Source organism: Brienomyrus brachyistius, chromosome 20, assembly GCF_023856365.1.
Source record: "Brienomyrus brachyistius isolate T26 chromosome 20, BBRACH_0.4, whole genome shotgun sequence".
NCBI classification, from domain to species: Eukaryota; Metazoa; Chordata; class Actinopteri; order Osteoglossiformes; family Mormyridae; genus Brienomyrus; species Brienomyrus brachyistius.
This window is the reverse complement of record NC_064552.1, coordinates 6,532,138-6,559,348: the sequence shown is the minus strand read 5'-3', so window position 1 is coordinate 6,559,348 and position 27,211 is coordinate 6,532,138. Positions and strand designations below refer to the sequence as shown.

Genomic DNA, 27,211 nt, shown 5'->3' with positions numbered 1-27,211 from the left:
GACAGATTAAACCACGGGATTTTCCATTAGATAGAAATGTAAGTGGGTATGAGAACTTATGATTGTTTAATGATGGTTCACCTTTCCTGTCACGTTCACCAAAATAGCGTCTCTCTCTCTATAGTTTTCTGTCAAACACATTTATCTCAGTCTTCATTAGGTGTCCTTGAAAAATGTATTTTTTGAAGTTTGCACTAATGAATTTGTATGCTGAAGCATAATCTTAATGATAATTTCACAACGTCAGTAAGTGAACGATCCTGCTCTAAACACATGTTTTTCAGGATTAAGTGTTGACAGCATGGACATGCTAGAGAATGAACAGTGTGTTGTAATCATTGTATGTGAACAATACAATAAGATGGAAACTACAAAGATTTTGATGGTAACATTTAAAATAGCATTGCAATATTTTGACGCCAGTTTCCAAGGAACACTAATTGCCGCCTATGTGATGCCTGCATGTAAATTGAACACTAAAAATTGACCCAGTTCACATATTTTTTCCGAAGTAGTACTCTAACATTTACATGAACTAAACATTTACGTGACTAAAGTAAACCGGATTTGTAAATAAATGTCGTATCAAAGGCCATAGTGCTGAAAGCAGTTCAGCTTTGCTTGTTTGTATGTTTTGGTGCATGAGTGTAAGGTGGATTGGAATGGTTAGAAAAATACAAAGGATTTGCCTCAAGCCTTGGTGATTTAAATCATGCGGTTGGATTCATCTGAAACTGGATCCACTTCCACTCTAAGTTAAATGGTCAAGTCTGCGTGATGAATCGTTTTTTTCATAGCCCTATGTGATCTCATTCTTACATGATAATGATCCTTCTGTGTTTGCATTAGCAGGGAGATCCATTGCATCAAACCAAGTGCTCCCCTTTTTCTCATTAAGCTGTGTCGATAGATGACAGCACTGCATTACGCCATGTCACTAACTCTGCACTGGAAGAGTGGGCACTTTTGAAAACAAAATTAATGTGTGAGACATGGTGAAAGAGAACTTTGAAAGCAGCAAAATGATTCAGACTAGAGAAGATCCTTCCAGCGACAGTGAGAACAAAGAGAGAAATTTTTCCAGCATCAGTTGAAATTATAATGTGTTCATACTAAAAAAAGGGTCACATTCACTTGTATGGATTTTTTTTCGGTTTACATCCTGAGGAGTGTATCTGTATCTGTCACTCACTCCAGTGTTATTACACAGATACCGACATGCACACATAGAAAAAACCTTTGTTTGAAGGTGTTAAAATGAAGACGAGGTTTGTTTATCATTTCTTGCAGTTGGAAATGAGTCGTTAAAAACCAGGAGCGTGTCCTTTGTTTGTTCTCTGTTTATAAGGAGAATATGTCTTGCAAAAATAATAACAGAGAAATATATTGTTAAAGAATCGTGAGAGAAAATTGTAATCTCAGTTTTCAGTGGGAAAAAAAATCTGATTCATATTTTACCCAGAATCATGCCACCCTACTTCAAACACTGTTGCTCTTTGTAACTCAGCTCCTTAAGGTTTTTTTCGTTTGTTCCTTGTGGTTTTAACAGTCTTGCATGTTTGATGATTTAGTTTTTTGATCCACTATAACATATAAGCGTTCACTTTGCAGTTAGCATTAATGCAATGTGTTCATCTGAATTAATTTTTATGTCGCACTGGTTTGTAAATGTACAGTTTAACACTATAATATAAAATGGACTTAATGGCTTTTAAATACTGTAATCTCTCTTCTGTAGGCTGGCCTGTGACATTTCTGTTGTCAGTCTGCATTAATTCATCTGAATGTTGGGCTGGATTGGTATGACTGTTATAAGATATGTTTTCATATTAATGAAATTCAGAATAAGATTTACTTCTAACCATTAGCTTTGTGTAAATAAAGCTATAAACCTGAGTAACTCGGTATCACTCACACTATCACTCCTCCAGTGTTCGATTATGTTGATTCAATCGATAGTTATATATTTTACTCAGTGATATTACTGATTACTCTTGATAGTGCCAGAGCTTTTAAAAAACATGCCTGATTTCACAACCTTTTATTATGATTTTGTTCTGCTTTATTGCAATGTTATCTTAGATATTCTAGGTAATGTTTATGTTTGTGATATTCAGCTGATTTTCATGCATAATGCCAGTGCTTATAAAATGCGTAGTGAACTGAGGGCAGAGAGAAGGGTAATGAATTTTTCAGTGGTGAAACTTTATCTGTTCACTTTAAATTGTTGGGCAGAAAGAAACAGTATCTTGTTCTTTTTCTAGTCTACATGTATGTAAAGGATAGTTGTATTTGGCCAGCAGGCATAAAGAGTTACCGCTTGTTGGTCTCTCAAAACTACCAAATTAAAATCACACACATTCTATCTAAATATGATGTTTAGATAAGTATAGTAGCAGTATTTCTGTTTTGCTAATGTTCCCAAAAGATTGTTTTAAAATGTTATTGCATGTAAACGTAATAATAGTTAGCTAACAAAAAAATAATAATAAACAGATCTTACTTGGTGACATGGGAAACTGCTTGTCGCTCCTTCCTTGTGTAAGATCTGTAGGGCTGGCGATATGGTATGTAGGGCTGGCAGTATTAGACTTAGTATTAGCCGACCTATTAAGGTGGTGGATGCAGAAAACCCCAACTCAAACCTGTCTTGTGATTGGCCAGGATTGGTCTCAGATTTATGCTCGTTTGCTTTTTCCAAGTATCACAGATATCTTCCGTTTTTTCTGAACCGGAATTTCTCAACCTAAATTGCCTCGACCTGAATCTTTCAATTACAACTTTTTATTACTACAAAAGCAACATAAATTCAAGTTCATGAAATAAATTCAAATTCGATTTCTATAATTCAAGTTTAGGTAACGATATTGAAGTTCAGGTTGTTTAATTCAAGTTCAGGTTCTGAAATTCAGGTAATGAAATTTAAGTCCAGATTAACATTCAAATTTGGGTTAATGAATTCAAATTCGGGTTGAGCTTGTGGCTGATTTGATGTCATAGTGTTTTATGAGGCACCTTTCTACTGGAATTCAGAAACAGAGTTCCTCGACTGTCTCAACCTGGAACTTTTGTACCTCCTGACCTCTTTTATGTGTCACTGTCTCACTGCACAAGAGGAACTGGGGCCTTTATGCTGAACAAGAATGGGAGACGCAAAAATCTCGTAGGTTAAACTTCATGCTTAGAGAGCTACACCTCTATCCCAAAACAATGGATGATGTCATTTTGTTAATTATTTTTTAGTTACTGGGGGAATAATAATCACAATCATAATGGGAAACAGCCTTGTATTTGTTTTATTTATATGACCTGTGACAAGTTTACAGTTCATTATTAAATTTGGCCAGCAGATCAATCTTTCATTTTCCACAGAATAAAAAACGAAGTAATGTTATTCTGCTAATAATCACTGGCAAGTTTCACCACCAGCACCAGCAATATATGGAAATACCAAAAGAATTCCATCTGCTCAATTTCTGCTCCACTACTTCTGTCTAAATTCCCCACACTCCCACATAACTTTCAAGTTAGCACTGGTGCTTGTGGTCAACCAGTCAGCAAGTTAGTGCTTTAAGTCCCACCCTAGTAGTCTACGGCTGTGTCCGAATTCGGGGGCTGCATGCAGTGAATCTTGGAATCTCAGCAAAAGAGTAGCGCATTTCTAGGCTGCATTTGAAGGGGCCTTTGAAGTGGGATGGCCTTGTTGCACCACTGTGACACATTTGGTGCTCAAATGCATCCTTAGAAGGATGCGGCCCTTGGGTGAGTCAGAATTTAGGAGCTGCATCCCTCGCCTTTGTAGGCTGCGTCCTTCGAATGCTCATGCAAAAGAATACCACATTTCTAGGCTGCATTTGAAGGAGCCTTCGAAATGAGGCAGCTTTGTCTCACTGCTGTGACACATTCATTCTCCAAGTGCAGCCTTAGAAGGATGCAGCATCTGAATTTGGACTGGACACAGCCTACATTCAAGCAGAGTTCCTGGTGTGGTAACATGACAGAAGTTTCAGGTTCTGAATAAAATTTCCTGTGGGAGGGAAAGCGCTGTGTCTCGCTCTCATACACGCGCACACACACACACACACACACACACACACACACCCCAATTCACACCAATTCTTGCTCTCTCTCCAGGTGTTTCACAAGATATGAAGGTTAAATGATGGTTAAAAAATAAAATGGGTAGCATATTTACAAGTCGCACTGGTGGACATAGTGCAACAAAAATTTATAACTGTCTCCGAAAATGATTAGAAAATGCATCTAAATGTTCAAGGTCTGGATCCCTGTAGCAAAATTTCCATTTTCAGTTTATTTGTGGTAGAAAAATGCACTTTTTAATATTCTTGTTGGCTGTAACTGTCATTCAGTGTTTCATAGTATGAATGGCAGTTCAGAAATGACTTTGTCGATCGATTGATCTTCCAGCTTTCAAGGCAGTATAGGTACCAATCCATCAAAGGACACAATTACTGTATATTTATGTATGTCTCCAATGCCCATGCTTAGGATAAGTGGATGCACAGGTGATGACGATGATGATGATGATAATAATAATAACAACAGTAATAATAATAATAAGTGATACTTTTATTGATCCCCTTGGGGAAATTCTCTTTATGCCACCCCTAACTTGCTCTCTGTAAGTCAGAGCAAGCTGGCTGCGAAGGGCAGCCACCTGTTACAGCATCCAGGGAGCTGGGGGTTAAGGGCCTTGCTCAAGGACCCACAGACATGGCGAGGCTGGGCTTGAACTGATCACAGGCACAGAGGCTTCCCCCAACGCTGCCCCATTAAACATGCTGGGATGAACAGATGTTTGAAAAATATTGAGGCCTTTCCCAAAATCTTGTTTTTGTAACATTTCTGAAGGCTGTAATTGATAAATGTAGGTTAAAAGTTTAAGTTTATGGCAAAGTGTTATAGAATGGCCATGATCTTATTCTGCACGAGTGTGTGGAAAAAAACTACAAAATGATGTCAAACCATTTGAGCTTCAGGCCCTTAATGTTAAACTGAATACTTGAGCTTTTGGTACAAGCTATAATTTTGGGTCATTTCATGATTGTTTTAAGAGTTTCAAACAATCCACACATCACTCTGTGCAAACGGAATAAGCTTTCTGTCTTCAAACATGAGTCACAGTTTTCAAAGTATTCTTGTTACCAAAGATCCACCTACTCAAAAGACGAAAAGCCTCTTCTGTTTTCATGAATATTACAGGGAATGTGGTGCTGCACGTGTCTGCTGTTTAATGTGTTTTCTGCAAAAGTAAAATCTTAAAAAGCTTCTACAGAGCCAGAATAAAGCAGTACTCCTTACATGGGCACTTATCAAATATTAATGCCCGGGTACAGTTTTGGGAACTTTCCTTGATAGATCTTTGTGGTTAGGGCACTTCAGAGGTCAAATTAATATTTGTACATTTCAAATAAAGACATAGGGCTCCACAGTAGCTTTTTTAGGACCATTATTGTTCCTAATTTACATTAATGATATTGACACCAATGCGTACAGTAAACTGGTTAAATTTGCAGACGACACTAAGGTGGGTGGTGTAGCAGATATTGATCTAGCAGCACAGAGTCTACAACAGGATCTGGATTTAATTAGTGACTGGGCTGATACCTGGCAGATGAAATTTAACGTAGATAAATGTAAGGTAGTCCATGCAGGAGAGCAGAAATATAAAGTACAGATGTTTTATGGGTTCCACTGAAATAAAGGCAGCTGATTATGGGAAAGACCTCGGCGTGTATGTTGATGCTTCCATGTCCCTCTCTCGCCAGTGTGGGGAAGCAATAAAAAAGGCCAATAGAATGTTGGGTTACATTTCTAGGTGTGTGGAGTTTAAGACAAGGGAGGTGATACTACAATTATATAATTCCTTGGTAAGACCCCACCTAAAATATTGTGTGCAGGTTTGGTCACCATACCTTAAAAAGGACATTGGGCTACAAGAATTATTCCTGGTCTTAGAGGAATGTCTTATGAGGAGAGGTTAGCTGAGCTGAATCTGTTCAGCCTCACGCAAAGGAGACTAAGGGGGGCGTGATCCAGGTATATAAGATTCTAACAGGTCTGGATGCTGTTCAGCCAAATGGCTATTTCAATATTAGTTTAAATACTAGAGCTTGTGGCCATAAGTGAAAATTAGTCGGAGAACATTTCAAAATGAATTTGAGGAAGCACTTCCTTACACAGCGTGTGGTTAGAGTATGGAATAGTCTTCCTATTAGTGTAGCACAAGCTAAAACCCTCGGTTCCTTTAAATCAGAGCTAGATAAGACTTTACAGACTCTGAGCAATTAGTTAAGTTTATATATAACGAGCTTGATGGACCGAATGGCCTCCTCTCATTTGTAAATTTCTTATGTTCTTCAGATGCATGCCAGTAAGCACATTTTAAAATTTAAATGCTGTACTGTCATGTAATTCAATATTTGTATTTGTTTCTATTTGTCAGGCTCAGAACAAGCACACTGGTGTTTTGGCTGCTGCTAAGGTGATCGACACCAAGAGCGAGGAAGAGCTGGAGGATTACATGGTGGAGATCGACATTTTAGCATCATGTGATCATCACAATATCGTGAAACTCCTGGACGCCTTCTATTATGAGAACAAACTCTGGGTAAGTGACTGATCGTGGGACGCTAATCTTATAGAACTATGTGTAGGATTTGCCGACTGCTGCCTGAGCAGACATGTGTGAGAACCCCAGAAATACGACTAATCCTAGAGAGTAACGAAAAAGAAGGTCGCCAACACAATCCCAACATTCAAAGCATCGTTATTCTGTGGTCATGCTTCCAACCTGAGAGAGCTGTACATATCCACAGCACTACTGTTCGTCAAATAATAATGAAGAAGGTAAATTGAGGGTGTGTTTTTTTGGTTTCTGGGCGGTACGATGAATATCGCATTACGTCAGACTCCTGCTGATAAATGGTATAGGAGTAAATGTTTTACGTATCAGCTTGTGATATATACTGACCTAGTTAAAGATGGTGGCTAATGATTCTTGTCACTGACTGGAGTAGTGATGCTCATGGTAAATCTGAACGTTCTACATTTCGAATAGATTCGTGCAGTCTCCTCTGTGGTACTGTCTGTTACCGTGGTAAAGCAAAAGAGACTAGAGAAAGTGTTCATGAATAAATCAGAAGTGAGCCTGGGGTTTTGTAATGGCTGCTCACAGAGGACTTTAAAGTATTTATTTTTTTCCTTTAAGCTGTTTCGTGTTCTTTGAGAAGTTTCTTTGAGATGTTTTAGTTGAAAATCGTTTTTTTTTCCCCCCTCATTCAACTTTTCATGTGAAACCTACTTTTAATTGTTAATTTAAAAAAATGAATGACTTGCATGAGACCTGATATGAAGTATTTCAAATTTCTCTGAGATTATAGTTATTGACTCCAAAAGATTTAAAAGGTTTCCTTTTCATTTGTCTTTTAAATACGGATCCTTTTAAACTTTAGTATAAAAAGTAGTGTGCACTAAGTACGGTGCCTTTGGAAGTGGGAGAGTAGCACTGCTCAGTGGAATATGTCTCATCGCAGTGGGTCAGTTTGTGTTTTTCTGTGCGCTATTAAGCAAATGCCTCTGCCTTTTTGGAGCGTGTGTTGCATCCAGATTTGGCTGTTTTGAACATTAAAATCTGGCTCAGATGCACATTTGACCCCTGCATTGTTTCTGCTTTCTTAGAAGTGAGCGTTGGGTCATCGGAGGTTATATCTACAGTGTGGGCGAGGAAACCACAGCCCTTTCATTCCACTATGGCTCTGAGTAGATTGTGTGGGCCATTGTATTTGAAGCAGAAGTCATGCAATGTCTGGAATGAATAGAGGAGCCTTTCTTTCTGATTCCTGATCCCATTTCACACTGAGCCCTGTTTTCCCACATAAAGTATAATAATGTGGCTTTTTTGTTTTTTACTGAAAAAAGAACACCTGTGGGAAATGTATGATACAAGACGTCAAGACATTAGGTAGCTGCCAGTTTTGATTGTGATTTATTAAACTACATTATTCATTGGAGACTTGATCAACTGTTTAATTTTTGGTATACAGTATTAAACCGAGCTGCCTATTATCATGACATAGATATATGAAATTACCCCATCTTTGTGGAAACCGCTAAGCTGTTCCGGTATTAAATTCTGTTCTGGTGCACTCTAGAACTTCTTTCTTGCAATGCATTGCAATGCAGGGTAACAGTATCGCACAGGTTTTAATCACCACATTGCCTCTTTGTGTTCCTTGTCATACTTCAGTTGTGAAGTATGGGTGGGAAAATGGTAATCCAATTCAGAGAGCTAAAATGTGCTGCAGGCAGTTATATGAAACATTAGAAAACCTCTTGCATCACTGGTCAAACTGGGGAGCAAAATCCATTCAATACTCAGTTACTTAGATGATTAATCAAAGAAGTTCATGCAAACTTCATCATAAATTGCATGAGTAAACAGCACCTGGAATTTCTGTCAAAATTTTATTTGCTTGTATTGTTCAGGTATCAAAAGGTTTGCCTTTTACAGAGGTTAAATAACTTTTCCCCCCAATATTTTTATTATATACTGTTCTAGTTTGAGACATTACCAACATGTGCTACTACAGTAATAACCTGCCTCAGTTATAATGTTTCAGTCAACCAGCATGTGGGTATATTTGAAAAACAATTTGCGATTTTTTTTTTTTATTGACTCTCTCCTAAAGTTCATGTATTTTTTGGGTACAGGCTGGTTACTATCCTTGTTTGCATTTTGAGTGATGTGCTTAAAATTTAAAATGTAAGTCATTAGTGACTGTATAGCTAATGCTCCAAATAACTTTAATTTAATTAAAAATGGTTAACAGGAACACATGTATTCCACAGTGGTTTTCTGTAACGTTGTTATAGATTTCGTTAGAGATGCACCGATCCAATATTCAAATCTGTATAGGCGCTGATCCATACGTTTTTCATGGATCGGGTATCGGCCATATGTAGCCAATCCAAGTCCAATACTTACTCATCTAGTTTTTGGCAGTCTCTGAAAACATAGCTCTTATTTTCTGTTAAATCTATCTGTACAGTCAATCACACGTCAGCTCTTTCCCATTTTATATGCGTTTATTTTTTTTGCACTGCTACTCGGTGGGTGCTGTGATGTCATATGTAATAAGAAGGTGACAATCTTGGAGCATTGTACACTTTTAACAGCAGCTAGTACACAGTGATTTGCGATCTTTGTAAAAAACAAACTCTTGAGAGGTGGGGAGTGGGATTTAGTGGAAAATCCTACTCGCCAAACTCGCACAAGTGCAAGACCAGACGAGTAACATGGAAAAAAGCAGTGGCTGATTTGGGAGTCGCTAGCTTAGGCAGCTTAATGCGCACAGTGCTGCTTGTGATAAACGAGGGACTGCTGTCTCAATAATGTGTAAGTGACACTGTCACCAGTAGGAGAAATATTGTGGGACATTCGCCACTTGCATGTCCCCGCCTGGAAGATATTCATATTGACCTGTAAATGCCTGGAAAATGCTTAAAATAAGATGTACAAACAAGGTGGAACAGTATAGTATGTATGTTTCTAGTAGCCTAATTAATGATTTTTTTGGCATACATTTTTCATCTGTATTTACTAGTTTAAAGATATTAATATAAAAAGTATAAATATATTGTGCATTTATTATATTAATATATTAAAGTAAAAAGAGCTCTTGTATCGGAATTGGATTGGAACTGAAAAAATGTGGATCAGCCCATTCCTAGTTTTAATCCAGGGGTATATCAAATACAACAAAGACAGTATCTCAAAGGAAAGCTTTTATACAGTAAATGAATGCTTGTCACATGAATTCTATCACAGACAAATGTTTGAAATTAATCATGACCTAATTGTGAGGGTTACCACATTTTAGTAGCTTCAGTGCCACTTACTTATTATTATTTTTTAATGGTCAAAATCATGCTTAGTTGACTGCTAACAATGCAAATGTAATTTGGTGAGTGAAACAGGAAGTCAGAATAGTAAGACACATTGTTGCTGAGTTGTGAAGTTTTTTCCCGTTTTATCATTTGTCTCCCATTTCAAATCCTTTCAAATCACGAAAACAAACTTTACACCCCCTGGTGGTTTCCGGAATGTAAGATTCATATCAGAATGGCAATTATGTTTGATCGATGCTAAGGGATAAGTGCAACCCTGAAATGTTTTGTTGTAAAGTAGTCTTTTAAGTACTGTAGCTACCATGAGAGCTGTTTCTTTTCTTAACATACTGCATGCCCGCCTATCAATCACCTGACAATTTCTAAAGGTTCTTGATTGGCTCATAAATGATTAAGGCAAATAATATTGAAGGGTACCCATGAGAATTTATTTTTGTAATAAATACCAAATAAAGTGCAAACTCCTGTTCCTCATCTATTAAGCAGTCAGAGAAGATGTTGGTAAGCAGTATTACCAAGTGTGTATTTGCTCAGCGAAAAAAAAAACAGTTACATTATAACATGCAAATTAACAATAACGCAATAAAAAAATAAGAATTTTGTGTGTTCTCCAAAAAGTTACTGATATCTTGTTGGATAGCTAGATAAACTCTGCGTTGGTTCCCAAACCTCTCTTCAGGGCACCTCAATCATTCTCTGTATTCATTCAATTTCTTCATCAGCTCTTGATTAACTTGAGTTGTTAAAAAAACACAGAGGGGTATTGATTAGCCAAACGAAGTGGGATAGTGGCCGATTCAAAAACTACATGAGTATACTGGATAGAAATGCTGTCGTGATTTTCGGTGAGGTTTTGAAAGCTAAGTTTGCACACTTTGACAGGCATAATGTCATACTTTTACATGAACGTGAAGATCATTTAAACATCATTTTATGTGACTGCCTGAGACTTTTTCCACAGCACTGTATACATATATATATTTTTTCCCAGCAGCCATTCTGAGGCTCTGTTTTCTACGTTATTCCTGGGAGGCAGTAAGCATGAAATATTTAAATGATTTGAATGGTGTCTGTCTCACACAATGCACTTTATTAGTCCCTATCGCATAGCTTCTTAAAAGTGTTTCCAGACTTCGTTTTATTTTTTGTAGTCCTACTTTAATTAATATGAGCTGATGGTTTATTTTTCTATTCGAAAATCACCCTCAAATATCCTTCAAATGGTTTTTAACCACCTAACTCAGAATTTTCTTACAACACAATGCTACCGTCAGTGGGCATAAAGGACTAATTTCTTATACACCCCATTTGAGGATGAGGATTTCACTTGAAAGTTACCTGAAGTTGAGTCCCATCAGTTCCTTCATGTGACAGAAATGCTTAGACAAAAATATTTGAGAGGAGAATAAAAATTGTTGTGCATATACATGTTCAGCAAAATAATGGGGTTGCTTCTGTACACAAATGGAAGAAGATGCACTGATTATTTTGTAGACTGTGGCTCAAAAGTGTAAAATATCATTATGTAAACGTTTGTTTTGCTTTCAAAACATTTGTTTTATCACTGCAGATTCTGATTGAGTTCTGTGCTGGGGGAGCTGTAGATGCTGTGATGTTAGGTAAGTGTACCTGTGTTTATGATCCTTGACTGACAATGTTCAGACAGTATTTTAGCCAGTGTGCCTATTTGAAAGGAGTCTGTCTTTTCCACATTTATTTTAAGCATACTTCTTTCAATATTAGTTTGAAAAGATGTGAACTTGGCCTCAGTCTGATCCAGCGTTTCCTCTTTAGCATTAACATTGCCAGTGCCCCGGGGGGGGGATTATGCTCTGTCTTAAATCTTAAAAGTTTATTTATTGCCATTCAGACTCACTGGATTATGACTCAAGCTATTAAGAAAACATTGAGAGTAAATCAGTTGAGGTGCTACGCATGTAGTGCTAAATACAAGTGGCATCCATTAGAGAGTGTGAAGCCCAGATGTAGAATAATTTCATAAAGACGGTGGTCTTTGTATGGGACGTACAGGCGGGTTTATCTCCCAAATGGAAGAATGTAAAAATATGTGTTTTGTTCCAGAACTGGAAAGGCCCTTAACTGAACCCCAGATTCGAGTCGTGTGCAAACAGACCCTCGAAGCCCTCATTTATCTCCATGAGAATAAAGTCATTCATAGGGATCTGAAGGCTGGAAACATCCTCCTCACCCTAGACGGAGATGTCAAATTAGGTAAGATTGCTGTTCTCGCCTTGGAATGGGAATCTTTTCCATGTCAAAGTAAGGCTTTTTTTCTACTAGTACATGTTCCTAATTATTATACAGCACAGTTCAAAATTTAGATAATATCTCTACTGCTTCTGATGACGTTGTGGTGATGTGAGGTTTTTATTTATTTTATATTTTTTTTTAAATCCATGATTATGCAATGAAATGTGCTGTGTTGGAGGAGTATTGGGAACTGTTTGCACATGAAAATTTTAGTTTTTATTGTGTGACATGGAAAATGAAGTATTATGGGGAAAATAAACGGTGTAATTCACTTGTCTGCTGAACACGATGGAAAAATGGGGGGAAGATTTGTAGGCTTCGATATATATATATATATATATATATATATATATATATATATATATATATATATATATATATATATATATATAATTTTTTTTTTTTTGTTTGTTTTTTTTTACTGTATAGCCTTGTGAGTGTTTCAGTGGGTAGCACTGCTCCTTCACACCTGCAGTGTGGGGGTTAGAATACCACCATTGCTCTGCTTGTGTGGAATCCGAGCGCTCTCCCTGTGTCATGCAGGTTTCCTTTCTCATCCCAAAGACATGCACTTAAGCTAACTGGCATCTCTAATTTTCTCATGGAGTATGATTGTGTGCATGTGCACATATGTGCCCTGTGATAGACTGACATCCTGTTATTCACATTGTAAATATAATATATCTGTCATGGTTACAAGAATCCAATGCCTTGATGTCAGGGACATACACTGTACCGTCCGCAAGCAGTGTATTATCTGAAGTGCAGCCTGATTCTGTTACGTTGCATACAGGTGTTGCAATACAGGAAGTATTTCCTATAAAACTCAACCATGCTTTGTGATGTCGATGTCAAATCACATTGACTATGATATGAGGTTTAGAAGCGTATTCAAAAAAAATTTCTTTAAATTTAAATAAATTTACTATTGAACTACGAAGGCAGCACACATTTACAATCTTGCAGTGCGAGTCAGCTGCAAGGAAAGATATTTAGGACAGCAGAGTTATGAATTTGATTAAATCGATGACCGATTAATGAGAAATGTGTATTTCAGCTGATTTTGGTGTGTCTGCCAAAAATACAAAAACACTACAAAGGAGAGATTCTTTCATCGGGACGCCATACTGGTGAGTCAAATGCTAAATTGACCAGTGGTTAATGAACAGGAAAGCGATGCCTGTTTAGGGCATTTAGTCTGGTCTGTCTTTCCTTGCAGGATGGCTCCGGAAGTAGTGATGTGTGAGACCTCTAAGGACCGACCGTATGACTACAAAGCTGACATCTGGTCCCTCGGTGTCACTTTAATTGAGCTGGCTCAGATTGAACCACCGAACCACGAGATGAATCCAATGAGAGTTCTCCTGAAAATAGCCAAGTCAGATCCACCTACTCTGATGCATCCATCACGATGGTAATTTAAAAAAAAATTCTGTTATAATGAATGACTGAACCTTAGCTTTCCTATAAACATAGACTAGATTATATTGGAGCTCAACAGAAATCTAATTTGATTTGCCGTGATTAGTGTTGTACATCTTCCAGTTAGTGCTTTAATTCATGTTAGGCCATTTTCATCAGGCTTATTTTTCACTTTTTCCCCTCATTTGCCACCATTGTTTTATATGTGGTATCTGCAGTTAAGCTGTCAGTGGTAACATTGTTCGGGTACTTGGTCAAACAGATGTTAAGGTACTTAACCCAAATGTTTTAAGTTATTATGCTATCAAAGGATGGATAGTTTGTCACATTTGACCTAATCTAGACTCATTGGCAGGTCTCCCGAGTTCAGAGATTTTCTTAAAAAAGCGCTGGATAAGAACGTGGACAACAGATGGAGCGCTATGCAGCTTCTGCAGGTGAGGTAGCCTGAGACTCATCCTAGTTGACAAGTACCTGCTGTGGATGTGACAGCTGTTCACCTGTCACGCGTGGTTTGCGTTGTTCGTACGTCAGAAAGCAGGAATTAAAGGAACCTTGCAGAAGATCTCTCATCAGACTGAGCAGAGACGCTTATCAGAAATCCTGAGTTCAGCGTACATATACTCACACCAGCATTGTATACGTATGTAGATAGGACAAGTAGGTTCCAAAGTGTGCAGCAGAAGCCTTCTTCAGATGAAGGACTTAATATCTAAGAAATTTTACCTTTTTGCACCAGCAAAAAAATATATGCAACAGCTAATCAAAAGGAAAAAGGTTAGGGTTATTCACATGTATGCAAAAAAATAAAAATATATAATAATGTATATTTATAGTCCTTTATTCTTATTGAAATACATTTTTGTCAACTTAGGGTTGCCTGTTTCTTGTGATTGTGTTGGATCTTTCAATCTAAATTTCTAATTGTGTTTGCATGTGATGTTACTGTAGTTTATATGAAGTTTTACATAACAGAAAAAAAACATTCTTTTTGGTTACTTTGTGTAATGTAGGGTATAAAGAATGCCAAAAAAAATATTATGTAATTTCTTAAACTCAAGATGTTTACCAGTTATGCTCTAGAAATCTGTTAGTTGGCATAATTAATCACTTTGCTAAAGGCTCTTAATGACCATCTAGTTTGGCTGTCTGTGCAGCTGTATAATTTGGTATCTCTTTTCAGCATCCGTTTGTCAGAAGTATCAATGACAGCAGACCACTTCGAGAGCTAATTGCAGAGGCAAAAGCAGAAGTCACTGAGGAGATTGAAGAAGGTAAAGATGAAGAGGAGGAGGAAGAATCAGAGTCACAATTGGTACGTACACATTATTCAATTCAGTTATAAAATCAAACTAAAGATTTTTTTTTTTAAGTTTTTATACATTTTTCATTCTTTATTTTATTTCAGTTGGTGCCTGGACACAAGCGAGCTCCATCAGATGCTAGCATTGTCAGTTCTGAAGATGAAAAACTTTCCCAATCTGTGTCAATCATGGAGTCCGTGTCGGAGAAAGATAAGTCTGAACATGGAGAGGATAAAGCTAGTGACAGACTTTCCGATGAGGGTATTGGCAGCAGCGAAGCAGACAAAATGGAAAATGAAAAACTGAATGAGAACAACATTCTGGACACCAGCAATGAAGACATCAACAACAAAGATGATATTCTGGCTGAGCCAGAGGAAGAAATGTCTGATGAGAAAACCACAGAGGAGAGTCCAGATCTGCCTGTCTGTCCAAATGAAGCTGACAGAAGTACAGAAGAGCCAGAGCAGGCAATAAAAGAAGAACTACCAGAGGAGGAAAAAGAGTTGGACACAACGGAGATTTCAGAGGTCCAAGCGGAAGCTGAGAAAGAAGATGATTCTACAGCGGTGGATGAAGAAGTTTTGCCATCAGTCGAGGCTGAGAAGCCTGATGAGATACTCAGCAGTGCGGAATTGGCAGAGACACCTGATGAAAGTTCAGAAGAAATTAAAACCATGGAAGAGGAGAAGGAGGAAGCAGAGGCATGTTCTGAGAAGGACGTTAACGAGAAGGAAGGAGAGACTGTGCAAAGAGATGAAGACATAGCTACCAGTGAGACCCCACAGGAGCTTGCAGAAGAGAACAGACAAGTAGACGATGGTTCTCCACCTTCTACTGAAGAAGCCTCGTTGGTCAGTGCTGTTCCTGGGACTCAGAATGACGTTGCGGAGGAGAAGCCACCCCCTGCAGAGCTTTTAAAGGAAAATAAAGAGGAAGAATGCTTGAAGGTGAACATAGCTGACAATGACGCTGATGTTGACCTTGAGAAGGAAACGGCTCCAGCAATTAAACTTGATGCTGAAAAGGTCAAAGAGAAGGACACTGACTCTGGAAGCAGCTCTACAGCTGACAACAGCAGCATCGACCTGAACCTTTCCCTGTCCAGCTTCCTGACTAAGAACAAAGAGTCGGGCTCCGTATCCATTCAGGTGAGACACGTACGTCCTTATTTCAATGACTTGCGTGTGGTGTTAACGTCCTCATAATATAATGATTGATCTTTGCCGTTTTTCTACTGCAGGATACGAAGCGACAAAAGAAGACACTAAAGAAAACTCGAAAGTTTATAGTCGATGGAGTTGAAGTCAAAGTCACGACATCAAAAATTGTTACTGACAATGACACCAAAAATGAAGAAATGAGATTCCTCAGGTAAATTTCCAGAAATCATTCATCGCCATTTAAGGTAGATCCTCACAGTCACCTAAACGGCAAGCATCCGCCCACTCTTTGTAAAGCAGGAATAGCTACCTTGAATTAAATGCACCCTTGCGTCCTTCGCTAGGCGTCAGGAGCTGCGCGAGCTGCGACTGCTGCAGAAAGAGGAGCAGAGGTCCCAGCAGCAGCTGAGCAACAAGCTGCAACAGCAACGGGAGCAAATCTATCGTCGTTTTGAGCAGGAGATGATGGTGAGTCATGCCTAATCAGGTTCTGGATGGGAGCAGATGGACAGCTTCTGAAACATCACTCATCGGTGCTTCCACAAGCTGCTGCTGCTGCTATATCAGATACTTTATTCTAAACTGGCTAATCAGCCTTGGTACTTAATTCATCATTTCCATACTAACAGTGAAAATCTCAAAGATTAACACTGTTTCAATTCCCGTGCGGTGATTTCTTTGTTGGATTAAACGTTTACACATTTGTAATTAGGGCTGCTAGATTATGGCAAAAATCATAATCTTGATTGTTTTGCGTAACACTCAGATCAACATTACTCATTGAATTTAGAAATATTGTGCATTTATTGAACTTTTTTTAAAACCTTGTTTTTTATCAGTGGGTTTTTTTGAACATTAAATATAATTAAACCAAGAAACAAATAAGGGACAGGAAAAGGGTTTATAACCAGACAACATGGGCGCATCATCGCCAACCAAAGTGCAGCACAGTAATTGTTTTATCTCAATTATTTTGTTTTGATAGTCATTAGAAGTTGGTACATTTAAAATTAAGTGTTGGTTCATTGTCCAGCCTTAATGCTAATGTGATAAAGAAACCAGATGCTTTTCTGTTAAAACTTGATGAGTTTCTTGTTACTAAGCTGTTATAACCTGGAATGTGAGAACTATTTCAATGCAGGTTTTATTTAAATACATAGCATGTTCTTGGGCGGAGTTGTGTCCTGTTGATGACTCGGATCATTTGCCGTTTCTGTAAACCAATGGAATGAGGAGTTTATGGAATGTAGAACAGATTGTCATATAACTCCGGGCTCAAAGTCCAAGTTCCAAGTCGTACTCTAATCCAAAGCTTGCCTGGAATCTCTGTTGAGTCAAGAACAAAACACTTCAGTCTAAAATGAAATGGTATTTAGAAATGGGACAGAAGAGAAAATGCAACATTTTATATGCCAGTATATGGTTACTGAACAAGAATCAAATTGATACATGTTCTTAGATTTACTTAAAATTGATTTTATTTCATAATTCTGTAATGAGACTTTTACTTCTGTTAATGATTGATAGTTTGTCCTATTCATAAAATAAACCCTAAAGTCAGCTAATTTGTCATGCAGTACTACAGTAAATCTTTCTAGAAGCTTAGCAAGTCCCACTGATGTCTGTTCAGCATTTTCCTCATACTCACCTAATCCATCCTTGACTAACGTTACTCGAAATGAGTTTGTCTTATGTTCTGATACAGTGCTATGGGGAAATGTCTCTAGTAGTCTCCAAGGATCTCAGCTGTGTCTCATCGCAGTTTCAAACTCGTGCAAATCCTGTGCTGTCTTCCAAGGGCAAGAAGCGGCAATATGACCAGGAGATCGAGAACATGGAGAGGCAGCAGAAGCAGACCATCGAGCGGCTGGAGCAAGACCACACGAGTCACCTTAGAGAGGAGGCCAAGCGCATAAAAGCCGATCAGGACAAAGAGCTGTCCAAGTTTCAAAACATGCTGAAGAACCGGAGGAAAGAGGTAAGTACATGCTGAGTGCCTGCCCAACTGCCATTTTAACTGCCACTTTCTGAATGGTAAGTGCCATTCTATTGCATGTGGTTTATTTTTTATCTTAGATAAATCTTATTCCATGAACAAAATCCGTAGTTGTATCAATGTAAGTGCTAGCAGCTCAGTAACGTGCAATGGTTTTTATCATTGTACATGACGAGTGCGTGTGCGTGCTTATGTATCAAGGAGCTAAATGCGTTGTTTATCTGATAAGTATTGGATTTTGTTTTAATTGCACTGTAGGTTGAGTTTGGTGGAGTGCCAAAAGCTGAGTGGTTTGTTGTGGGTAATGAAATTGATGTAGTTTGTGTTTGCAGTGATTCACATTGTCTTCTGCTTGGACCTTTCCTAGTGATCTTCCAAACAAGAATGAATATAGCCCACGCTCCTGTCCTCTCAGTTTTGCACAGAAGATTTTTGGCCCTTAACGTTTTACTCACAGCGGCTGCTTGTGTGCTACTTGCAAAAGGGAACCTTTGGCTTATAACCTGAAGTGTTTCATTGGGTTGCAGCAGCCCTCCGATTTAATCTTTTTATAGTACTGCAAAGATAATGTAGCCAACCAAACAAAACTTTAGTTTTGTTTGTAACCCCTTGCTTTAAGGTGTGTCGTTGATTTGCACACAGTCACCCTGCATGTTGCTCGAGATTTTGGATTGCAGGGATTTTTTTTGGTGCTGATTTGGGAAGTCAATCTGTTCTAATCCACAGGGAGTGGCCCAAGTTATGATACAGTCTTTTCAGTTGTCCTCATGTACGCTCTTCAACGCTCAGATGCAGGACGTAAGTCTCCCTTCCTTGGTGATCTTTCCCTCTTTCTTTCTGACCTGTGCTGTTCTGGATCCATCGTTGTCCTTCCTGTTTGCATCTTGAAACGAGCCAAAAGCTGTATTGTTGACTGCACTGTTTTCTACCATGGAAGCTCGGGACCAGCCTTGTATAACTATACCATTGTTTTTTAATACTAATAGGGTATTTTATGGTTTCGCTTTATTGATTCTCAAGGCAGCTAGGCCTTATGACATAAATTAAGTACAGACTGAACCAATTTTGCTGCTATTTCCGTTTATTTTTGTACACAAAGCACATGCCTTATTTTATGAATGTAGTAGATTTTTAATACAGGCACAAACAGCACAGTTTTTTTTGTCTAGACCTCCACTTCAAGCTGTGCACAGTCTCCAAGGGCAGTTGGAAATCTTTACATGCTGATTTTCAGATGAAAGCATGTTGGAGGTTAAAAAGTGCTGAACACACTTATTCTCCTTCCATTAACTGGCTGGGCATATGGATGGTGTGTTAATCTTGGCGAAGAGAATCAGACTAAGTGTTACCACATGTCAGTTTATCGGCTACACTGGATTATTTTATTTTTTTCTTAGCTGCCCCTGAAATGCTGATTTTTACAAGCTAGGTACATATTCTGAACCACTTCAGAATACCATAGTTCTTCAAGTCCTAGATCTTACTTGTAATCATATGCAATTTGCAATAGATATACAGACCTATGCTTAAATTAACAGTCCATCTCCATCTTAAATTTCCTTCTACGTTACATTCATAAAGCCGCACCGTCATTATAATCCGAGAATAAGATCTCGGAGAGAAACACATTTTATTCCAGCAGATTTAGTTTCTTTTGTTGTGCACAGGGCTGGTAGCCAATATTAATAGGCTGATAAAATTAAGTGTTGGAATGAGAAATGCATCTGGCACATGCATGCATGGCAATGTATCTATTTGAGTAATGTTTCTGTTGGTGTGGTGACGTGTTATCTGACTCTCATCGTTATTCTGTTTGTGATATTCTGCACTTTGTCCGGTGACGTTCACGTTTGAGCAGTAAACCTGATGAAGCACGGTGGATTACACTGCTTGGTGGCTGAATCTTTTAAAATGCTGCTGTGTTATTTGAGTGGGAGTGATCACACAACCGGTGGGTGAGCTCAAGATGAATAACACTGGTGTCAGTATTTTGCTCATGTATACAGATGGATTGTGTTCATTTTCATGTCCTAGAGCAATTGAAAATGTTTTTTTTCAGAGTGGTTTGTGCTGCAGTGTTTCCTCAGCATATAAAACATTCACACTTTTGACAATAAGTAGAACAAAGCAAACAAGAATTCTTTTTGTGCTGATACCCATGTGTGTCTCATGGTTTTGACTAGTGTGGGTTTTTTCGATTGACATGTCAGGGTTGGATAAAGACTGACTTCTAATTTTCCTCCTTCTGTTAGGGACGAAAACATTTACTATATAATTAGGGAAGACTTTGAGCTTTGGTTATATTGTGTGTTTGGATGTGATTTTGTTATACAGTATACTTTTATAGTTCTTCTCTACGAGAAGCTCATCCATCAAGTGTTTGGTCATTCGCAGAACTGAGGAGCTCTGACCTACGACTGGCTTTTTTTTTTGTGAAAGTCTTGTGAAGGCCTGGAGTTTACTGGCTGCTTGCGGCTAGTTGGTGCTCATACGTCTCCCGAGCCCAGCAGGAACCAACGCTGACGTCGCTCTCTCTGTGCCTCGTCAGGAGCAGGAGTTCCTGCAGAGGCAGCAGCAGGAGCTTGACTGCGCCCTGAAGAAGATCATTCATCAGCACAAGAATGAGCTGGCCGCCATTGAGAAGGAGTGCCTGAACCACAAACAGCAGCTCATGAGAGGTCAGGCTGACACTCTGTCTACACCCAACACCAATCACAAGCCTGCTACCATAAAGCTCACAGATGAAGCATATTAATAGGAAATGGCCCCACAGCTGACGTGCAGCTGCCTACTGTACTAAATTAGATTCATTCTGTTAACTCCTTACAAAGCCTGCTGCCTTCAAAGTTTAGCATCTATATTGCTAGTCGCAACGTCATCTACAGAATTGGCATCTAATGTCGGCGTGTCTAACTCATAGAATAAGAAACGACGAAGAACAAATGAATGAGTAGCTGTATTTTGTATCTGTTATTGATTGTGGTGAATAAAGAGTGTCTCTGTCTGCTGCAGCTCGGGAGGCGGCCATGTGGGAGCTGGAAGAGCGCCACCTGCAGGAAAAGCACCAGCTTCTTAAGCAGCAGCTCAAAGATCAGTACTTCATGCAGAGGCATCAGCTGCTCAAAAGGCATGAAAAGGTGAGGCCAGCGAGGGTGCCCTCAGATCTCCGTCAGCTGAACATCTAATCCCTCTGTGGAGAGCTGGCTTGTTTTATAATTTATGCACCTCATGTGTTCTCAGCTTTGAACAATGTGGGTCAGACCAGTACTTTTCTTGTCCGTGAGGCAAATGTTTTCCCCGAACGTGAAATAAAGCTTTCAGTGACTGTGTAGTGTGATGTAAATACATAAAAAATAATAATATCTGTTGGCCTACTGGTCCTGCATGTAGAAACACCTTTTGGCCAAGGGGCTGCATGTGTCTGGTTTTAATCAAACAAAAGGAGGAGGGGGTCAGGAGGACAAAGAGGCTTTGTTCAGGCCAGCTGAACAGTTTTTGTTCAAATCACTGGCAGATTAAAGGTACAATTTAGTTTTGGTTTCCTTGAGAAGGGCTGACCAGTGCCACCAAGGGGGGTGGAGCTAGACAGAGCGCTAAATTGTTTAAATAATCCTAGCAAATCTGTAGCAGGCGTGAGAAAGTGTGCATGATAAATTATTTGTTGTGTAAAATGCTATCAAACAAAGTTGCTCAAATAAATGCTTGCTTAGGCCTGCATTTGGGTTCTAGGTGTCTGTCCAGCTAACCAGAAGCTTGATAAAGTTAGTACAGAATGCTTTTCTTTGTTTTGACTTTTTGGGGAAAGTGTAGATATGTATATTATACCATGGTATAGACTTGTCTCTTCCTTTTAAGCTTTAGTACCTTTTTTTGATATGTTTCTTTGATCCTTTTCCACGAATAAAATTAACGGCAAGTTTTTCTGTAACCCCCCACGAATCAGGAGATGGAACAGATGCAGAGGTACAATCAGAGGCTGATTGAGGAAATGAAGAACAGGCAAACACAGGAAAGGGCTAGACTGCCCAAGATTCAGCGTAGTGATGCCAAGACACGCATGGCCATGTTCAAGAAGAGCCTGCGTATTACGTCTGCTGGAGACACCCCAGAGCAGGAGAGGGAGAAGGTCAAGCAGGTGACCCGCATGCAGCTGCGCACTCCTTTACGCTTCTATCCACACACACACACACACACACATATATTGTCTAGAGCAGGGGTGGCCGATGTGTATGTGGGTTTTCACTGCAACTCTTCAATTAGATTACTAATTAGAGGAGTCATTGGCTGGGGTTTGAATAGATGACCTAATGGTTACCCCTAAAACCTGTGTACACACTGGCCATTTACCAGTAAGATTGGCCACCCCTTGTCTGGAGCAGTGTTGTATGGTTCTTTTTGAATGCTGTGTTCCTCCGTTTGAATGCAGTGTAGCCTTCTCTGGCTATATTGTAGCCAGAGTTGTGCTGTGAAGTTAAGACAATAGATGAAATACAAGCTGAGAGGCCTGGCGCATTTAATTTTCCGTTATCATAACCTGAAAAATGTTGCACAGTGGCAGTAAGCATGCCAATGTTTCCTTTCATTATGAAGAACAGATTATTTCATGTAAAATTACCTGTCTAATTAATGTTTTCAGTACTGTACTTAAACGTTAATATCTAGAGACAATACAAACTGATCATATAATCTATTTGAATTGGACAGCTGAGTTCTGTAAAAGTAGCTAGTAGCACAGTGACATTAAATTCCGCTTAGCCAAAAACCAGACAGAGTTAAAAGTTTGTGGATTTGTTAAAGCTTTCATAGTACTGCACACATTTCACCTTCAGCCGTGTTATTTTTCAATTTGTAATTTAGTTTTGACTCGGATTTACTATGGATAATTTAGCCTGAGACAGAAATGGAGGTAAAGATTGTAAACGACAGGAAATAATGGGGACATTGTCACTGCCCATCAACACTGGCTGCTCAGTTAGGAGGCCTGGCACCAGATCAGTATTAGCTAACCAGTCAGGTCCTGCTTAAGTCGCATTGTGTCGCTCCTTTGTGTGCATGGAGCAGTTTGCCGCCCAGGAGGACAAACGTCAGAAGAGCGAGAGGCTCCATCAGCACCAGAAACATGAGAACCAGATGAGAGACCTGCAGCTGCAGTGTGACGCCAACGTGCGGGAGCTGCAGCAGCTTCAGGTGCGTCGGGGGGGCTCCCGTGGTCCGTCTGCCGTTCAGCTCACTCGCAGTATCCACAAGCGTCAAGCCAGAGTTGTTAAAGCATGGTAACACGCAAACACGATTTCTGTTTTGTCTGGATCACCTCGCATGGCCAGGCTAGCATATGCATGTCCTAGTTTTATATGTAGTTTTGCGAAAAATACCACTACAATAAGTGCATAAAGGAAATGGGCGCGTCGTGACTGCTAGGCAGGCCATGCATTGCCGCAATGCGTGTAGCTATAAGATGCTCCATTTCTTTCAGAATGAGAAGTGTCATCTTTTGATTGAGCACGAGACCCAAAAGCTGAAGGAACTTGATGAAGAACACAGCCAGGAGCTGAAGGAGTGGAGAGAGAAACTGCGTCCCAGAAAGAAGGCAAGTGGTCATGCCAGTGTCAGTGATGGGGTTAAGGATGGATGCGAGTTGTTCGTGTTAAATGCTTTACATAAATGTTATTACCCAGATGCTCATTGTATCCCCAGGCTCTTGAGGAGGAATTTGCCCGCAGGGTACAGGAACAGGAAGTGTTTTTCAAGATGAGTGGGGAGTCCGAATGCCTTAACCCAACAGCCCAGAGCCGAATCTCTAAGTTCTACCCCATCCCAAGCGTGCACTCTACTGGATTCTAAGCCTGTTGTTTCTTTGCCCCTTACTAGCCTGACATGGCTTTGCTGAATCCCCCATTCCTCTGCTTCTCAGCTCCACTAACGACAATCAGTGTAAATTCTGCAACACTTAAATGCTTATCGCTCCTTACAGATGCTGGAACTGGATCGAACGGTCCAAAGACACCAAATACAGTTTACGAAGGATGGAATTAATGAAGTGAATATTTAATTTTCCCATTAAAAATCGACCCTTTTATTTAGCTGCTAGCTTTAATTTCGCAAGAAAAATCCTCATAAATCTTATGGAGTTTTTAATTGTCTGTCCGTTTAGAGGCATTACTGCAGATATTTTCTGAAAAGTATTCAATTCGCATTTTTTGTTTAAAACTTTCCAGTACAGCACAGGCTTTTTCCTGTTATTTTTGATGTGATTTAAAAAATATTGTGCCTAAATTAATAGTTTGGCCTTTCTTGTTCTAAGATTTTTTTTTTTTGCACTAAAAGAAGCTACATATTTGTGTACTTCTGCACAGGTCAAGTTAAAACGCCGCGAAATCCCAGAAAACAAATCTTCCTAATATAAGAATACAAACTTTTGATTTGATTGATGTGGCGGTTGCTTGAATTAGACTATAAAATATTTTGCAATGAGACACAATGCACTTTGAAAGGCATGTATTTATTGTGCAACTGAAATATCACTACATCAATGGATAAAGGTAAAACGAGGCTGAAAAGTGCTATTTGCATGACTGAATATATACTTTTAATTACCTTAATTGGGTATTTGTACGTCGTTGGTATATCTTTTGAAGTTGCACATAATGGTTTCGTAATTGTGTGTGTGCGTGCGCACGTTGTGTGCGCGTTCATACACTGGTGCGTGTGTATGTGTTGTTTTAATGAGCGAAAGCAACAAGGCCCCCCCCCCCCCGTTATGTATTATATTGATCTTAAGAGAATGAGTTTCAAGGGCAAACGGTTTATTGCATACATTTTAGTAAGGTGTAGTTTAGCAAGGTAAGGTTCTATGGTGTAGCTGAAGTGAGAATAAGCTGTGAGATTATTTTTGATGTCTGTCTTGAACTGGGTTGGCCGCCCAACATGTTTTTCTGGATTATTTTGGGCCACCAGTACGTATCATTAAGATACTGTTCCCCAGCTCTATTTTGATATGGTAAAACAAAATGAAGTTACTGAAGTAATGCAGAGTTATGTACTTGCTATTTTACTATAATTAGGGGATAGCCTTTTTTTTTTTTTTTCATTGGAAGATGTATAGAAGTCCCTCTTTAAAGTGTAAATGTCGATACATCAGTGAATCATTTAATTGATTTTTTTATATATATATATATATAATTTTAAGATTTAATTTGAATAGATGTCTTATTTATGATATTTTGCATTGACCATAGAGAGTCCATTTTATTTAGATGCTAATCTATGACTTTTATGTTTGAGGTGCATTGAATGCTGGATACATTGTTTTCATTTTTTCTTTATGGCTATGCATTATTACAAGTGATAATCTGAGTCGTAATCTCCATTGCTGTTCCAATATATAAACAGTAACTATTTTTTTAATTCACTTCTGAAGTGATCATGTAGACAAAAATATCAAGGATTCATTGAAGTATTGTTATAGATGAGAATAATTCTATATTTAGTTTCTCTTCTTGTGAAAACGTAAATGATGTCTGGCAGTAACAGTCTGTTGGTGCATGTTTTGTTTTGGTCTGTAAAAGTTGTTCCCAGTCATATTCCTGGAGAATTGATCGATGTTCTGCATCTATTATTTGCTGCATTTGTCTAACTCTTCATTTAGCTGTTACTTGAATTCTACTTAATGTTCAGCCTCTTTTTTTCTAAGATTTATTTGTTTGTACTGAATAAAAGAGCAAAAAGTTGATTTTTCTTTAGTTTTTTTTTTTTTTTTGCACCTAGACATAGTTTACATATTTTTGAACATTTCATTGATTTAATCCCTTTTTAAGTAAGCTAGGATCTGTTAAATATGAAATGCTTTTTATGATGAAAGCTGATTTATAATAAACAATGTAAAAAGCCGATCAAATTAGGTTTGGTTTGGTATCTGTACTGTATCCATCAATGTGCAAGGGGTGGACAAAATTCAGAGAACAGAAGTGCCTAACATTATACTAACAGAGGAATTAAGAAGTGAGGTCACCCTTGGCCGAATTAAATCCTCTTTAATTCTGTCAAGCTGAAGTCCTGTATTGTATAGTGGAAATTAAAGCCCCCAGTTCTTTTAGGTCCGAAGGGAGTGAAAACCCGTTTCACACTTTACACTCAAGAACTTATCAGAAAAGTTACATGTTGCGTACAATGATAGTTACATGTTTTGATTTGGGTCTAGAAAGGTGTTTGACTTTATCCTAATGTTCACAAGATCATCTTTAATTTGTTTAGCAGAGCGTACCGAGGCATTGTCATCTCGGAAAATGGGAACACTGTGAGGGAATATGAAGCTGATGAATGAAGCAGAGTTGTACCTGAGACTGGGTCACCTAACTGCTGATTATTTTCTGTTGTGATTTTTGAAGCTGTATTTTTGTGGTGCCTGTTAATCCCTGTCTGTGAGCTTCGACTTGCTACCGCTCTTCTTGCTGATACAGTACGTCCATGTTCGATAGATCCTGCCGTCTTGAGATTTTCCCCATGTGTAATTTTTTTAAACGGCCTTTTCAGGATTTTGTGATTGACGTACCCACAATGTGAGCACTAACAATGTGGCTTCACTGGAATTTAGTTAGCGGCTATGAAAAGTCATATATCAAAGTCCTGAATGTGTATCAGCTAGATAGATTTCAATCTGCTAATCGGCATTATGGCTAATATGATTCACCTTTAAAGTAGTTTTACTTTTCATTTGTTGACATCTTTTTTGATATTATTTTGTCCACCCCTTGTATGCTGTAACTGTCAGAATTAAATAAAATGTCTGGAACAAAAACCATTAAAGGATATTCTGAATCCTAAGGCTTGCGACTATGAAATAAATAAAATAATTCCGTCATAGGCAGACAGGTCTTTGCTTTTCTGCTTTATTGGCAATGCTCCCAGTGCATGGGGGTCACATTATTACAAAAACTAAAACTCACAGTAAAATAGAAACTGACTGTTAATAGATGAATGTATGGCAACCTTTGATCATTAATGGTTATTTGTACAGTTTTGCAAATTTACAAGGATGTCAAGAAACACTGTTGATTAAAAAAACTTATAGAGCAGGCCATTTACATTGAAAATGTGCTGTAAATAAAGTGACTATACATGTGATGTTT

The 27,211-nt window shown here is 38.6% G+C and overlaps 1 protein-coding gene across 4 annotated transcripts in view; it reads left to right on the top strand.

Moving 5' to 3' along the window:
* Positions 1 to 27,206, top strand: part of slkb (STE20-like kinase b) — a 29,613-nt gene extending 2,407 nt beyond the window's left edge. Inside the window, exons 2-19 of one of the 4 annotated variants that reach the window (XM_048987686.1) lie at positions 6,467 to 6,631; positions 11,501 to 11,549; positions 12,013 to 12,162; positions 13,259 to 13,331; positions 13,421 to 13,615; positions 13,979 to 14,060; positions 14,807 to 14,938; positions 15,032 to 16,078; positions 16,171 to 16,301; positions 16,435 to 16,558; positions 17,889 to 18,068; positions 18,813 to 18,884; positions 20,635 to 20,764; positions 21,099 to 21,223; positions 22,030 to 22,221; positions 23,148 to 23,273; positions 23,560 to 23,673; positions 23,781 to 27,206. In XM_048987686.1, the coding sequence (XP_048843643.1) occupies positions 6,467 to 6,631; positions 11,501 to 11,549; positions 12,013 to 12,162; positions 13,259 to 13,331; positions 13,421 to 13,615; positions 13,979 to 14,060; positions 14,807 to 14,938; positions 15,032 to 16,078; positions 16,171 to 16,301; positions 16,435 to 16,558; positions 17,889 to 18,068; positions 18,813 to 18,884; positions 20,635 to 20,764; positions 21,099 to 21,223; positions 22,030 to 22,221; positions 23,148 to 23,273; positions 23,560 to 23,673; positions 23,781 to 23,927 (3,234 nt within the window). In that variant the 3' untranslated portion in view covers positions 23,928 to 27,206. Of the gene's footprint in view, positions 1 to 6,466; positions 6,632 to 11,500; positions 11,550 to 12,012; positions 12,163 to 13,258; positions 13,332 to 13,420; positions 13,616 to 13,978; positions 14,061 to 14,806; positions 14,939 to 15,031; positions 16,079 to 16,170; positions 16,302 to 16,434; positions 16,559 to 17,888; positions 18,069 to 18,344; positions 18,956 to 20,634; positions 20,765 to 21,098; positions 21,224 to 22,029; positions 22,222 to 23,147; positions 23,274 to 23,559; positions 23,674 to 23,780 lie in introns of those variants that run through there. The other 3 variants (XM_048987687.1, XR_007384176.1, XM_048987688.1) reach the window with 3 other exon arrangements.
* Positions 27,207 to 27,211: the final 5 nt, after the last annotated feature.